This window comes from Colobus angolensis, unplaced genomic scaffold (genome assembly GCF_000951035.1).
Source record: "Colobus angolensis palliatus isolate OR3802 unplaced genomic scaffold, Cang.pa_1.0 Scaffold158, whole genome shotgun sequence".
In the NCBI taxonomy this organism is placed as follows: Eukaryota; Metazoa; Chordata; class Mammalia; order Primates; family Cercopithecidae; genus Colobus; species Colobus angolensis.
In genome coordinates this window covers 9,434,466-9,447,621 of record NW_012114688.1, presented here as the reverse complement: position 1 = coordinate 9,447,621, position 13,156 = coordinate 9,434,466, and the positions used below count along the sequence as shown (strand labels likewise).

Below are 13,156 nucleotides of genomic sequence, written 5' to 3'. Positions count from 1 at the left end.
AAAGGAAATTTCTCAGTAAAAAGGACTAAGTCATTTTTTATAGTCACTAAGGACTATAAAGTCCACTGCCAAGGTCCCCACATTTAAAACAAAAGATCAATTTCTTAGAAATTATATACTTGACTTATCTTCCACTTTCCTTTCTCACAAAAAAAAAAAAACCTAAAAGTCTTTTAGCACATGTACCACCCCTAGAATTTCTGGTAAACCAGCACCAGCCTGAAGATCACGTTCTCATCTCAAGGTGGAAAGAAGAAAAACTTGAACCAGCCTGGGAAAGACCCTACCTTGTGCTGCTAACCACCAAGACTGCTGTTCATACAGGAAAAAAATGGACTCATCACACCCAAGTCAAGAAAGCACCACCCCCTCCAGAGTCATGGGCCATAGTCCCAGGGGAAAACCCTACCACACTAAAGCTAAGAAAAATTTAACTCTTTTCATCTATTCTATTACTCTTTCTTCTTTCCTCATTCTATTGCTGACCATCTAGTTATTAACATAACCAAGTCAATTTCACCTCAAACTATTGCATTTAATGCTTGCCTTGTTATACCCTGTGGGGACTTGCCAGGTCAAAGACAGCTTTCAAATTCAGAAAAGTACTTCTGTCTCTCCTGACTCTCCTCAGACTGGGCATTAGTAAACTAGGACCATTTAATCCAGGACGATTTCGATAAAGACCCCAGTGCCAACCAGGAGTCTTGCCCCCTGATGTAGTCGCCATAGTTGGTCCAACATTCTGTGGACCACTAAAGAGCAAGGATGGACTGCCCCAACCGGTTTTTGTAATTTCCTAAAACCATATATTCATTTTACTAGAGGATCACAGAAGTTAAAGACTTAAAACAAACTTTAGCAATTAAGACTGGGTACCAAGATGCAAACGCCTGGTTAAAATGGATCAAATATTCTATTTGCACATTAAACAAAAGCAATTGTTACACTTGTGCACATGGCAGGCCAGAGGCCAAGACTGTCCCCTTTCCACTAAGGCGGTCCTCCAGTCAACCAGGTGTGGACTGCATGGTAGCTCTTTTCCAGGATTCTACAGCCTGGAGTAATAAGTCATGCCAAGCTCTCTCTGCTATATCCCAAAGTCCAGCACCCCACGGGTCAGCCCCTGAAAGCCATCCAGCCTCCGTCTCCCAAGTTTATTTTGTGTCTCTCACAATAGGGAGGAAACTTAGCGTTCCTTGGAAACCTAAAAGGATGCAGTGAGTTTAAGAATTTTCAAGAGCTTATCAGTCAGCCCTTGTTCATCCTTGAGCGGATGTGTGGTAGTATCATGGTGGACCTTTACTGGGCACTCTGCCGAATAACTGGAGTGGCACTTGTACTTTAGTCCAATTGACTCTCCCTTTCACCCTAGCATTTCATCAACCAGAAGGAAAAAAAATAATAAGATATCAAAAAGCGAGAGAAGCTCCTTATGGGTCTTTCAACTCTCATGTCTATTTAGACGCAATTGGGAGTCCCACGAGGAATACCAGATCAATTTAAAGCTTGAAATCAAATAGCTGCAGGATTTAAGTCAATATTTTGGTAGGTGACAGTTAATAAAAATGTAGATTAGATAAACTACATCTATTACAACCAACAGCAATGAGGTTTTCATGAGTTAAAAGAAAAACTCATGTCGGCCCCTCTTCCTGAGGCTACCTGACCTGACAAAACTCTTTACACTCTCTGTGTCAGAAAGAGAAAAAATGGCAGTTGGAGTTTTAAGCCAGACTGTGGGCCCCTGGCCAAGGCCAGTGGCCTATGTCTCAAAACAACTAGACAGGGTTTCCAAAGGTTGGCACCCAGGTCTAAGGGCCCTAGCAGCAACGGCCCTTTTAGCACAAGAAGCAGATAAACTAACTTCTAGGCAAAACCTGAATATAAAGGCCCCCCCATGCTGTGGTATAAATACCAAAGGACATCACTGGTTAACAAATGCTAGATTAACCAAGTACCAAAGCTTGCTATGTGAAAATCCCCAAATAACTATTGAAGTTTGCAACACCCTAAACCCCACCACCTTGCTCCCGGTATCAGAGAGCCCAGTTGAACATAACTGTGTAGAGGTGTTGGACTCAGTTTATTCTAGCAGGCCCAACCTCCGAGACCATCCTTAAACATTAGTAGACTGTAAGCGGTACATGGATGCGAGCAACCTTCTGCAAAGTGACTTTGAAAAAGACGATAAGACCTGCTCCAGTCACACCTGGAAGCTGACTGGTCCACACACAGCCGAAGCATGAGGAAACTCATCGCGGGACTCATTTTCCTTAAAATTTGGACTTGTACAGTAAGGACTTCAACTGACCTTCCTCAGACTGAGGGCTGTTCCCAGTGTATACATCAGGTCACTGAGGTAGGACGAAAGGTTGCCATGGTCCTATTATTTTACGGTTATTATAAGTGTACTGGAACTCTAAAAAGAACTTGTTTGTATAATGTTATTCTATACAAGGTATGTAGCCCAGGAAATGACCAACCTGATGTGTGTTATTACTCATCTGAGCCACCCATGACCACAGTTTTTAAAATAAAACTAAGAACTGAAGACTGGTAGGGGATCATAAAAGATACGAGTAAAGTGTTAGCCAAAACAGAAAAGGGATGCCCAAACAAGTCACCTTAAAATTTGATGTCTGTGCTGTCATTAACAGTAAGTTAGAAAGGGGATGTGGCTCTTTTAGTTGGGAAAAAGGCTATATGACTGAAAATAAGTATATTTCACATGAATTAGGACTGTGTGGAAATGAATGTGGATCCTGGTCTTCTGTCATTTGGGCCACTTGGATAAAAAATAAAAAGGATCCAGTCCACCTTCAGAAAGAAAAAAATGGCCCTTCCTGTACTAAGGGACAATGTAACCCCTTAGAGCTAGCAATAATCAATCCCCTTGATCCTCACTGGAGAAAAGGGGAGTGTGTGACTTTAGGAATCGATGGGGTCAGACTGGATCCTCGAGTAAATATCTTGGTTTGAGGAGAAGTTTACAAACGCTCTCCTGAGCCAGTGTTTCAAACTTTCTATGATGAACTAAATGTACCAGTACCAGAAATTCCAGGAAAAACAAGAAATTTGTTTTTGCAATTAGCTGAGCTATGTAGCCCAGTCTCTCAATGTCACTTCATGTTATGTATGTGGAGGAACTGAATGGGAGATCAATGGCCATGGGAAGTCCAAGAATTAGTACCTACAGACCCAATTCCTGATGAATTCCTGGCTCAAAAGAATCACCCTGATAATTTCTGGGTCCTAAAAGCCTCAATTATTGGACAATACTGCATAGCTAGAGAAGGAAAAGAATTCACTCACCTCGTAGGACAACTTAGTTGTCTGGGACAGAAACTGTATAATGGTACCACAAAAACAGTCACTTGGTGGAGTTCAAATCAAACAGAGAAGAATCCATTTAGCAAATTCCCAAAGTTGCAAACCATGTGGACCCGCCTGGAGTCCCACCAGGACCGGACAGCCCCCACTGGATTATACTGGATATGTGGGCATAGAGCTTATACGAAATTATGTGACCAGTGGGCAGATAGTTGTGTTATTGGCACTATTAAACCATCTTTCTTCCTACTGCCCATAAAAACAGGCCAACTCCTGGGTTTCCCTGTCTATGCTTCCCACGAAAAGAGAAGCATAGCTATAGGAAATTGGAAAGATGATGAATGGCCCCCTGAGAGAATTATACAATATTATGGGCCTGCTACTTGGGCACTAGACGGCTCATGGGGATACCAGACTTCTATTTACATGATCAACTGAATAAGGTTACAAGCTGTCTTAGAAATAATCACTAATAAAACTGGCAGAGCCTTGACTATTCTGGCCTGGCAAGAAACTCAGATTGGCTCTCAACTATTTGCTAGCAGCTGAAGGAGGGGTGTGTGGAAAATTTAACCTTACTAATTGCTGTCTACACATAGATGATCAAGGGCAAGTAGTTGAAGACATAGAGATATGACAAAACTGGCACATGTGCCCGTGCAAGTGTGGCATGGATTTGATCCTGGGGCCATGTTTGGAAAATGGTTCCCAGAGCTAGAAGGATTTAAAACTCTTATAATAGGAGTTATAATAATAATAGGAACCTGCCTACTGCTCCCTTGTTTGCTACTGGTACTTCCTCAAATGATAAAAAGCTTCATTGCTACCTTAGTTCACCAAAATACTTAAGCACAAGTGTACTATATGAATCACTATCAATCTGTCTTGCAAGAAGACATGGGTAGTGAAAATTAAAGTGAGAACTCCCACTAATAAAATGAGAGTCTCAAAATAGGGGAATAAGGGAGGAGACCACCCCTTATATCGTCTTATGCCCAATTTCTGCCTCCAAAGAAAGAAGTAAAAATTAAAAGACAAAAATGAAATCCACAGGCAGACAGACTGGCACCACACCCTGGGCCTGGCAGTTAAAGATCGACCCCTGATCTAATCAGTTATGTTATCTATAGATTACAGACATTGTATAGAAATGCACTATGAAAATCCCTACCTTGTTTTGTTTCAATCTAATTACCAGTGTATGCAGCCCCCAGTCACGTACCCCCTGCTTGCTCAATCAATCACGACCCTCTCACATGCACCCCCTTAGAGTTGTGAGCCCTTAAAAGGGACAGGAATTGCTCACTCGGGGAGCTCGGCTCTTGAGACAGGAATCTCGCCAATGCACCTGGCCGAATAAACCCCTTCCTTCTTTAACTCAGTGTCTGAGGAGTTTTGTCTGTGGCTTGTCCTGCTACAACACAGCCAATGGTTTTTAATCTAAGCAATATCACTCCCAAGCAGCCTTATCCTCAGGGGATATGTCCCCAGACCCCCTAATGGATGCCTGAAACCTCAGAAGAATGAATTTCTTTTTCCTTCTTCACAATTTCACTGACACAGATTCATTCTTTCCATAGATCTTAGCAACCTCAGCATATGCTATTTTTTCTTTCCTTAAGTCTTTCCTTAAGAACTTTCACCTTTTCACTTCAAAGAAGCACTTTATGACTTACTGTTGTCAGATCCAAATAGCCAGCATCATTACTCTCCTACTTCGGGGTCATTATTAAGTAAAATAAGAGTTAGTTGAACACAAGCACTATGATACCACCACAGTGGATCTGATAACCCAGAGGGCTATCAAGTAGCTAAAGGGCAGCAAGAGTATATAGTGGAATATTCTGGACAAAGGGATGATTCACCTCCCATTCTGGAAGGAGCTGGTTGGCTCAATATTTTATCACACTACTCAGAACAGCATGCAATTTAAAACTTACTAATTGTTTATTTCTGGAATTTTCATTTAATATTTTCAGACTGCTGTTGACTGGGGTAACGAATCTGCAAATAAGGAGGTATGGCTTGTACAGCTGCTTCTTGATTTATGATGGGGTTACATCCCAATAAATGCGTCATAAGTGGAAAATGTAAGTCAAAATGCATTTACTACCACTGTAAGCCCATCATAAAGTTAAAAATCATAAGTCTAACCATCCTGAATTATATATGATCCTACTTATCTGCGTAAAACTAACAGAACGGTAATAACAGTTGTAATAATGGAGGGGCTCACTAGGAGGCAGTGAACTCCTTAACCCTGGTGATGTTCAAGCATGCAGTAACAATGTCAGAGCTGTTGATGAGCGGATTCCAGCATTCAATACCTTGGCAGGCTACAAAGTCTTTAAATTCCCTTAGTATTCATATAATAAAATCAATTTTCTAACCTTTGCCACACAAGATAGTTCCCAGGTCAGCAGTTTCAACATCATTTGGGCACTTGTTAGAAATGCACAGGATCAGGCCCTACCCTACACCTGAAAAATCATAATCTGTATTTTAAAAGATCCTCAGCTGATTAACTGCCATATTAAACTTTTAGAAGCACTAATCCCCTGAATTACACGTATAAAGAAACAGACCACCCCGCGGAGGAACAAACACAGACATGCTGGCTCGGTACTGGGTGGGCACAGGGCTCCTAAAGTTTCGCACTAGAAAGCAGGCGCTGTACGGGAGCAAAGGGGCCCTCACCCCGTCAAGGAGTACGATGCGGCCAGCGCAGGAGCTAGTGGTGAAAAACTGATCTCGCGTGTTGAGAAACTGCACAAGCTCTACCACATCCTCGTCCACACTGCCCTTCCGGCTGAGGTCCGCTTTGCTCAAACACTGCGCCTTCCATTTCCTGAACTCGGCGCTGCGATCCATGTGTGAGAGACTCACGGGCTGCGATCTGCTCCTTCACGGTTGCCTAGTCTCTCCCCGGGGGCGGCCATATTGAAGCGAGCGGTGGCCGAAAAGGTCCAAACTTCCTCTGCGTTCTTAATTTGGGAAATTCTAGTGCCTTCCCCTGGGGTTGGCGATTGGCGCACAGCGTGGGCGGAGCCTGCAAAAGTTGGAGAACTTGTAGCAGACCTCATCCTGTGGAATCTGAAGAGGCCCACGCAGATTTTAATTCCCACTCTAGATCTTGGTAAGTGGTTTTAAAAACTCTCCTTAGTTGTTCAGACAGCGAATCTCCCCACTGCTCGTCCAAGTGCAACGGAGGTTGATTTTGGCTGCACTCCTTTCCTGCCCTGTGTCCTCTCAGAGAATTAGTGCGTAAAGAGCTCCAGACCAAAGCCATTCCCCTCCAGGGGCTGCAAGTTCCCATCCATGAATCAGGTAGGGAGTTTTGCGCTCTGGTCCTGCGTTTAGTCTCTGAGTTTAGGCTACCACACCATGAGGCGTTCGTTGGAACTACCCCTGCCCAGCCTCCGCCCCCCGCACTCCCCGACCCCCAGTCCCACGCTGCACCCCCCCGCCAGTCACCTGCTTGATTTTCCCTGCAGCCAGTGCCTGGGTTTGGGGATTCCTGCAGCAGCACGCAGCGGTCAGTCCGGGGCCCCGTCCCACAGCCCAGCTGTAGGGGATTTCTCCTAGGTAGGGCCCCTTCCCACAGCCCAGCTGTAGGGGATTTCTCCTAGGTATGGCCCCTTCCCACAGCCCAGCTGTAGGGGATTTCTCCTAGGTATGGCCCCTTCCCACAGCCCAGCTGTAGGGGATTTCTCCTAGGTATGGCCCCTTCCCACAGCCCAGCTGTAGGGGATTTCTTCTAAGTAGGGCGCCTTCCCACAGCCCAGCTGTGGGGGATTTGATTTCTTCTCCTAGGTAGGGCCCCTTCCTACAGCCCAGCTGTGGGAAATTTTTTTCTCCTTGATTCCCACAATTACAGGTTTCCCGGAGCTCGCCGCCTGGTCTTCCTTCAGCTTTGTCATCAGGATTGCAGTCTTACTTTGAGAGAAATGTATGTTTTTATTGACCCTGTGACGCCCCCCACTTAGAATAATCTTCAAAAGAAAATTACGAAACACCCTGTTAACACATCGTAGGATGTTTGTACTGAGTTTCTAGAGGAGACTCAGTGACCAGGGAAGGTGTGTCAATGATTAAACCTAAAGGCTAAAGTTTGGAATGCTTGTCCGTAGCTAATGGAAATTGCTGTGTGAGTCCCACTGAAGCTACTGTGAATACGTGTCTGGTTAGCGCAGTGAGTTCAGGAGCAAATCTCTCCGAGCTCTACCACCCCAACATTAGGGAACAGACTGCCCTGTTCCATACCATCAGGGAACCTGGAGGAGTCCGGAATTATCTGTTAAACTCCTCCCTTCTTCATACTCCATCCTGTCACAAGTGAACAGAAGTGACCTGATAAGATCACACAGCCAGGAAGAGACTTTCTTTGACCACTTGTAATTCTTGACTTTTTAACCTTCTGGATTATTAATAAACCATATACTTACATGAGTTATTTTTTATTAGCAGCAGAACATTTTGTAATGATTGATTTTTTTTCTAAGTTTTCAGTTTTTAAAATTCTTGCCAGAATTCTTATTTAATTTTACTTTTGCTCTTGTCTCATAATGTTCCTTTGTTCTGGCTTTGTGAATTGATCTGTTCTTTCTATGTTAAAATATACTCCTAACATTTTCCCAATTCCTTTAATTTTCATTTAAATCAAATGGATACAAGCATGGGGAGGAAAAAGATCACTGTTGGAGAAGGGATTTTAGACTTCCTATTTCCTAGATTTGTAAGGCATATTGGCAACCTTTCAGAGGTAAAATAAAACCAAAAATTAAACCAAGGGACTCCAATTTTTAAAAGTTTATATTTGATAAATAGGAAGGCCTGTTTGAAGTATAGTTTAATTAAACACCACAAGCAATGGAAAGGTCTGTCCTGTCCACAAGGATCCGATGCTAGGGAGTAATTTTTTTTACACATTTTTAAAAATAGAATCATGTCCTTTGTATTTCTGCTGCATTCCCTGACTTAGTGGGCATTTGAGAAATTTCAAACTCTAAGCAGATGCCTTAGTCATAAAATATGTGATTCTACTTGCAGGTTAGTTTGATTTCACATTTTCTAGCTCAGTCTTTCTCACTATCACTATTGTAAAGTTTATTTCTATGAAGTAAAGGGTCTTATATGCCAGCATATCAAAGGGTGAGATGAAAAGGATTGTAAAGTTAAAAAAAAAAAAAAATCAGCTAACACCATTTAATTATAGGACTTGGGTTCTAGCTTTGCTTCTATGTGACCCTGGCCAAGTCTCTTAACCTCTTGTGATGTTTTCTCATCCATAAAATGGATGGCGATTTTATTTTTACTTCTGGATAAAATCATAGTTTAAATAACTTCTCTACTTGTTGTGAAAATAGTTATGTCAATGAAAGTGAAAGATGTATGCTTTTTAGAAGAAATCCAGTATTACAGGAGTTTAAGTATTATCCTATTTGCTATCAGTATGCCACGTTATTTTATTATTTGTATAATCTCCTTTGACAGGCTTCATCATTATGAAGCATATGATGATCTCGTGGATAGGTGAGTTCAAAGGCAATGAGTGCAGGTTGGAGCCTGATCAATCAGAATGCTAAAGGCTCAGTGGGAAATAAGATCAGCTGAAGCAAAGTAGGAGCTAGTGTGATCAGGCCATGCCCCATCACTTTCAAGCCCAATAGGATAATGTGGTAGTTTAGTACTGGGCAAAGCAGATGAGTCTTCCAAATCCAGTAGGATGAGTCCTCTTTCTTTATTCCTTTCTCTCACTTAGCCAATGCCAAAATGCGTGTGTGTGGTGGGGTGGGGGGAGGGGGCGTGAGGCATGGAGGGGAGATACAGCTCCTGTTTCAGAGTGATTTTACTTTTATTATTACAACAGTTTTTTTTTTATGGTAATTGTGAGATATGAGTGAAAGAAATAGGTAGAAAGTGGGTATATATGGAAAATGGAAAAAGAGCAAGCATCTCATAGGGTATGTGTGTAGGTGTGAGAGAGAAAGCACCCAGCTTACAGAAGCTAGGGGCAGGGTGGGGCATATTCTCCTTGTCCTTTGTGTTCTCTGAGTTTAACACACTGCTTCATGCACAGTTAAGGTTCAGAAAAATACACATTGGGTAACAACCAATGTTTGGTATTAATGTTTTGTTTAAGTCATCTTCACCGAATTCTTTGAGAATAAGAGCTTGTTTTGACAACCAGAGTCCTGTAAATATCGTTATATTAAATTAAAGATAATTATAGAACTATAGAGTGTATTTTTTTCATAACATTTTATTGACTTCTCTAGTCTGCTTTTTTTTTTTTTTTTTTTTGAGACTGGGTCTCACACTGTCATCCAGGCTGGAGTGGTGCAGTGGCATGATCACAGCTCACTGCCTCACTGCAGCCTTGACCTCCTGGGCTCAAGCGATCCTCCCAGCTCAGCCTCCTGAGTAGCTGGGACCACCCGTGCTTGTCACCACACCTAGCTAATTTTTTTTTTTTTTTTTTGGAGAGATGCCATTTTGCCATGTTGCCCAGGCTGAGCTGGGTCTCCTGGGCTCAGGCAATCCTTATGATTCAGAAACTGAAAAGAATAGAGGGGAAACCAATAGTGATGTCTACTATATACAAGAGCATGTGTTTGCTAAGTTCTGTGCTTGGTGCTTGCCATGTCTCTAGCATGTAACTCTTGAGTGGGAGCCCAGATTTCAGATGAGGAAACAGCATCAAGAGGTTGACTGCCTTGCCCAAGGCCATGTGGCTGCTACATAATAGAGCTGGGACTCACACTTTGAGCTGCGTATTCCAAAATCTGCTCTTCCCATAACACCATGTTGAAATAACAAAACAAAACAAAAACAACCTCTGTGTTCTTATATCCACCATGGAAAATTCTCATCTGGGCAACCTTTTTCTTTTTTATTTTCTTGACACTTTCACTTTCTTGTCTAAAGAATTCTCAGCTAGAGTGAAGACCTAAATGGAAGTAAGAGTGGTGAGATTGCTGAGGAGTGGGCTGTTTTTTCCCAGCCCTGCCCTCTGACAGATCATCTCCCCGTCAGACACTGCCAAGCTGTTTTGAAGTGCAATCTTGATGCCGTCTGCCTGCTTCTGCCTCTTTTTTTCCCCCGAGGACCACCCTTCAGGATATGTCGTTGCTAAACAACCTTTGGAAATGTCACTTTCTCCTTTGTACTAGACACTGTGTTAAATCATTTTAAGGGTTTTAAAGTGGCACAAACTTTTGATTAATTATATCAGGAACTTTCCATCAATAACACTACCAAAATACTTCTGCCCCAGCCGCTATATGTGGAAATGTGGAATGACATTTATATGGGCTCTGCTCTGAGTAGTCCTGTGTGGAGTTCTGATACAGTAAAAGTCTGAATTCTTTCGTATCAGGTCCTGGTTTCTGCAACTCTTCTTAATGTTTAAACTTCTTGTGGTTGAAGCAGACGTTTTAGGTGATGGCAGAATCTAACACTATTTGGTTGATTTCAAGAAATTATGATAACCCACAGATAAAATTATGGGGATATAGTCAAAACCTTTCGTTACATCTTTACAGGTACAGAAAATTTTCTAAGATTATATCATTTTCTGTACAAATGTTCTTTGCCTTTTTATAGGTTATTTGAACTCTGAGTTTTCGTTTCATTTGATATTAACAGTGATCTGACAGAAAGGTTAGCTGTGCCCTTGTAATTTATAAAAGATTGCATATGGTGCACTGTTTTTAGTTTCTGACATTTTTCCCCTTTTGTTAAAATGAATGAACTGCAGAAAGCCAAATGTTTCGACATTGATAAATCTCAAAAAACTTAATGCTGAAAGGAAAAAGCAAATTGTAGAATTGTTTTTCAAATCAGAATTTGCCTTTTCCTTTCAGCATTAAGTTTTTGAGATTTTTGTATTCCCTAAACTGTATGAATTTTGAAAACATGCAAAACAATAACACATATTGTTTAATATTACATACACATGTAGAAGTGATATTAAATGCTTGAGAATGATAAGTACTGAATTTATGGTTATAGTCACCTCTTGAAAGGGTGGGCCAGAAGCAGGTTTGGCTTCAATTGTATCTATAATAGTTTAGGTTTTTTAAATGTTAAGATTTGTTAAAGCTGGGTAATATGGTTTGGCTGTGTCCCCACACAAATCTCGTCTTCAGCTTGTAGCTCCCATAATTTCCACTTATCATGGGAGGGACCTGGGGGAGGAATTCAATCATGGGGCAGGTCCTTTGCATGCTGTTCCCATGATAGTGAATACGTCTCATGAGATCTGATGGTTTTTTTGTTTTTTGTTTTTTGTTTTTGTTTTTGTTTTTTTTTGACAGTCTTGCGCTGTTGCCGAGGCTGCAGTGTAGTGGCTGGAGTGTAGTGGCACGATCTCAGCTCACTGCAAGCTCCGCCTCCCAGGTTCATGCCATTCTCTCATTCTCTCATGCCTCAGTCTCCCAAGTAGCTGGGACTAAAGGTGCCCACCACCACGCCCGGCTAATTTTGTTTGTTTGCTTTGTATTTTTTAGTAGAGACAGGGTTTCACTGTGTTAGCCAGGATGATCTCGGAGATCTGATGGTTTTATAAAGGGGAGTTCCTCTGCACATGCTCTCTTGTCTGCGGCCATGTAAGTTGTGCCTTTGCTTCTCCTTTGCCCTCTGCCATGATCGTGAGGTCTCCCCAGCCACATGAAACTACGAGTCCGTTAAACCTCTTTCCTTTATAAATTGTACCCAGTCTCAGGTGTTTTTCATAGCGGTATGAAAATGAACTAATAGTAAATAGGTACTATTAGAGTTCGGTAGTGCTGTAAAGATACCTGAAAATGTGGAAGCGACTTTGGAACCGGGTAACAGGCAGAGATTGGAACAGTTTGGAGGGCTCAAAAGACAGGAAGATGTGGGGAAAACAGTTTGGAACTTCCTAGAAACTTGTTGAATGGCTTTGACCAAAATGTTGATAGTGATTTGGGCAGTAAAGTCCAGGCCAAGGTAGTCTCGGATGGAAATGAGGAACCTGTTGGGAACTGGAGCAAAGGTGAATTTTGTTGTGTTTTAGCAAAAAGACTGGTGGCATTTTGCACCTGTTGTAGACATCTGTGGAGCATTGAACCTGAGAGAGATGATTTAGGGTATCTGGCAGAAGAAATTTCTAAGCAGTAAAGCATTCAAAAGGTGACCTGTGCATTGTTAAAAGCATTCAGTTTTATGTATTCACAAAGATATGATTTGGAATTGGAACTTATGTTTAAAAGGAAAGCAGAGCATAAAATTTCAGAAAATTTGCAGCCTGAAGATGCAATAGAAAAAAATCCATTTTCTGAGGAGAAATTCAAGCCAGCTGCAGACACTTGCCTAAGTAAGGAGGAGCCAAATGTTAATCATCAAGATAATGGAATGGGGAAAATGTCTCCAGGGCATGTCAGAGACCTTTGTAACAGTTTCTCTCATCACAGACCCAGATGCCTAGGAGTTAAAAAATGGTTTCCTGGACTGGGTCCAGGGCACCCATGCTGTGTGCAGCCTAGGGACTTGGTGCCCTGCATCTGAGCCATGGCCTAAAGGTGCTAACATACAGATCAGGCCATTGCTTCAGAGGTGCAAGTCCGAGGCCTCTGAGACGATCATGTGGTGTTGGGCGTGCCAGTGCACAGAATTCAACAATTGAGGTTTGGGAACTTCCACCTAGATTTCAGAGGTTGTGTGGAAATTCTTGAATGTCCAGCCAGAGGTATGCTGCAGGGATGGAGCCCTCATGGAGAACCTCTGCTAGGGCAGTGTGGAAGGGAAATGTGAACTGGGAGCCCCCACACAGTGTCCCTTCTGGGGCACCACATAGTGGAGC

The 13,156-nt window shown here is 42.3% G+C and overlaps 2 protein-coding genes across 6 annotated transcripts in view; one reads left to right on the top strand and one right to left on the bottom strand.

The window, feature by feature from the left end:
* TYW3 (tRNA-yW synthesizing protein 3 homolog (S. cerevisiae)) overlaps positions 1 to 6,362 on the bottom strand; it is a 31,807-nt gene extending 25,445 nt beyond the window's left edge. For both annotated transcript variants that reach the window (XM_011936924.1, XM_011936923.1), the window contains exon 1: positions 6,028 to 6,362. In XM_011936924.1, the coding sequence (XP_011792314.1) occupies positions 6,028 to 6,201 (174 nt within the window). In that variant the 5' untranslated portion in view covers positions 6,202 to 6,362. The remainder of the gene's footprint in view (positions 1 to 6,027) is intronic.
* Positions 6,034 to 13,156, top strand: part of CRYZ (crystallin, zeta (quinone reductase)) — a 28,229-nt gene continuing 21,106 nt past the window's right edge. For 2 of the 4 annotated variants that reach the window (XM_011936928.1, XM_011936925.1), the window contains exon 1: positions 6,034 to 6,466. The gene's annotated coding sequence lies outside the window, so the exon portion shown is untranslated. Of the gene's footprint in view, positions 6,467 to 8,823; positions 8,863 to 13,156 lie in introns of all 4 variants that reach the window. The other 2 variants (XM_011936926.1, XM_011936929.1) reach the window with 2 other exon arrangements.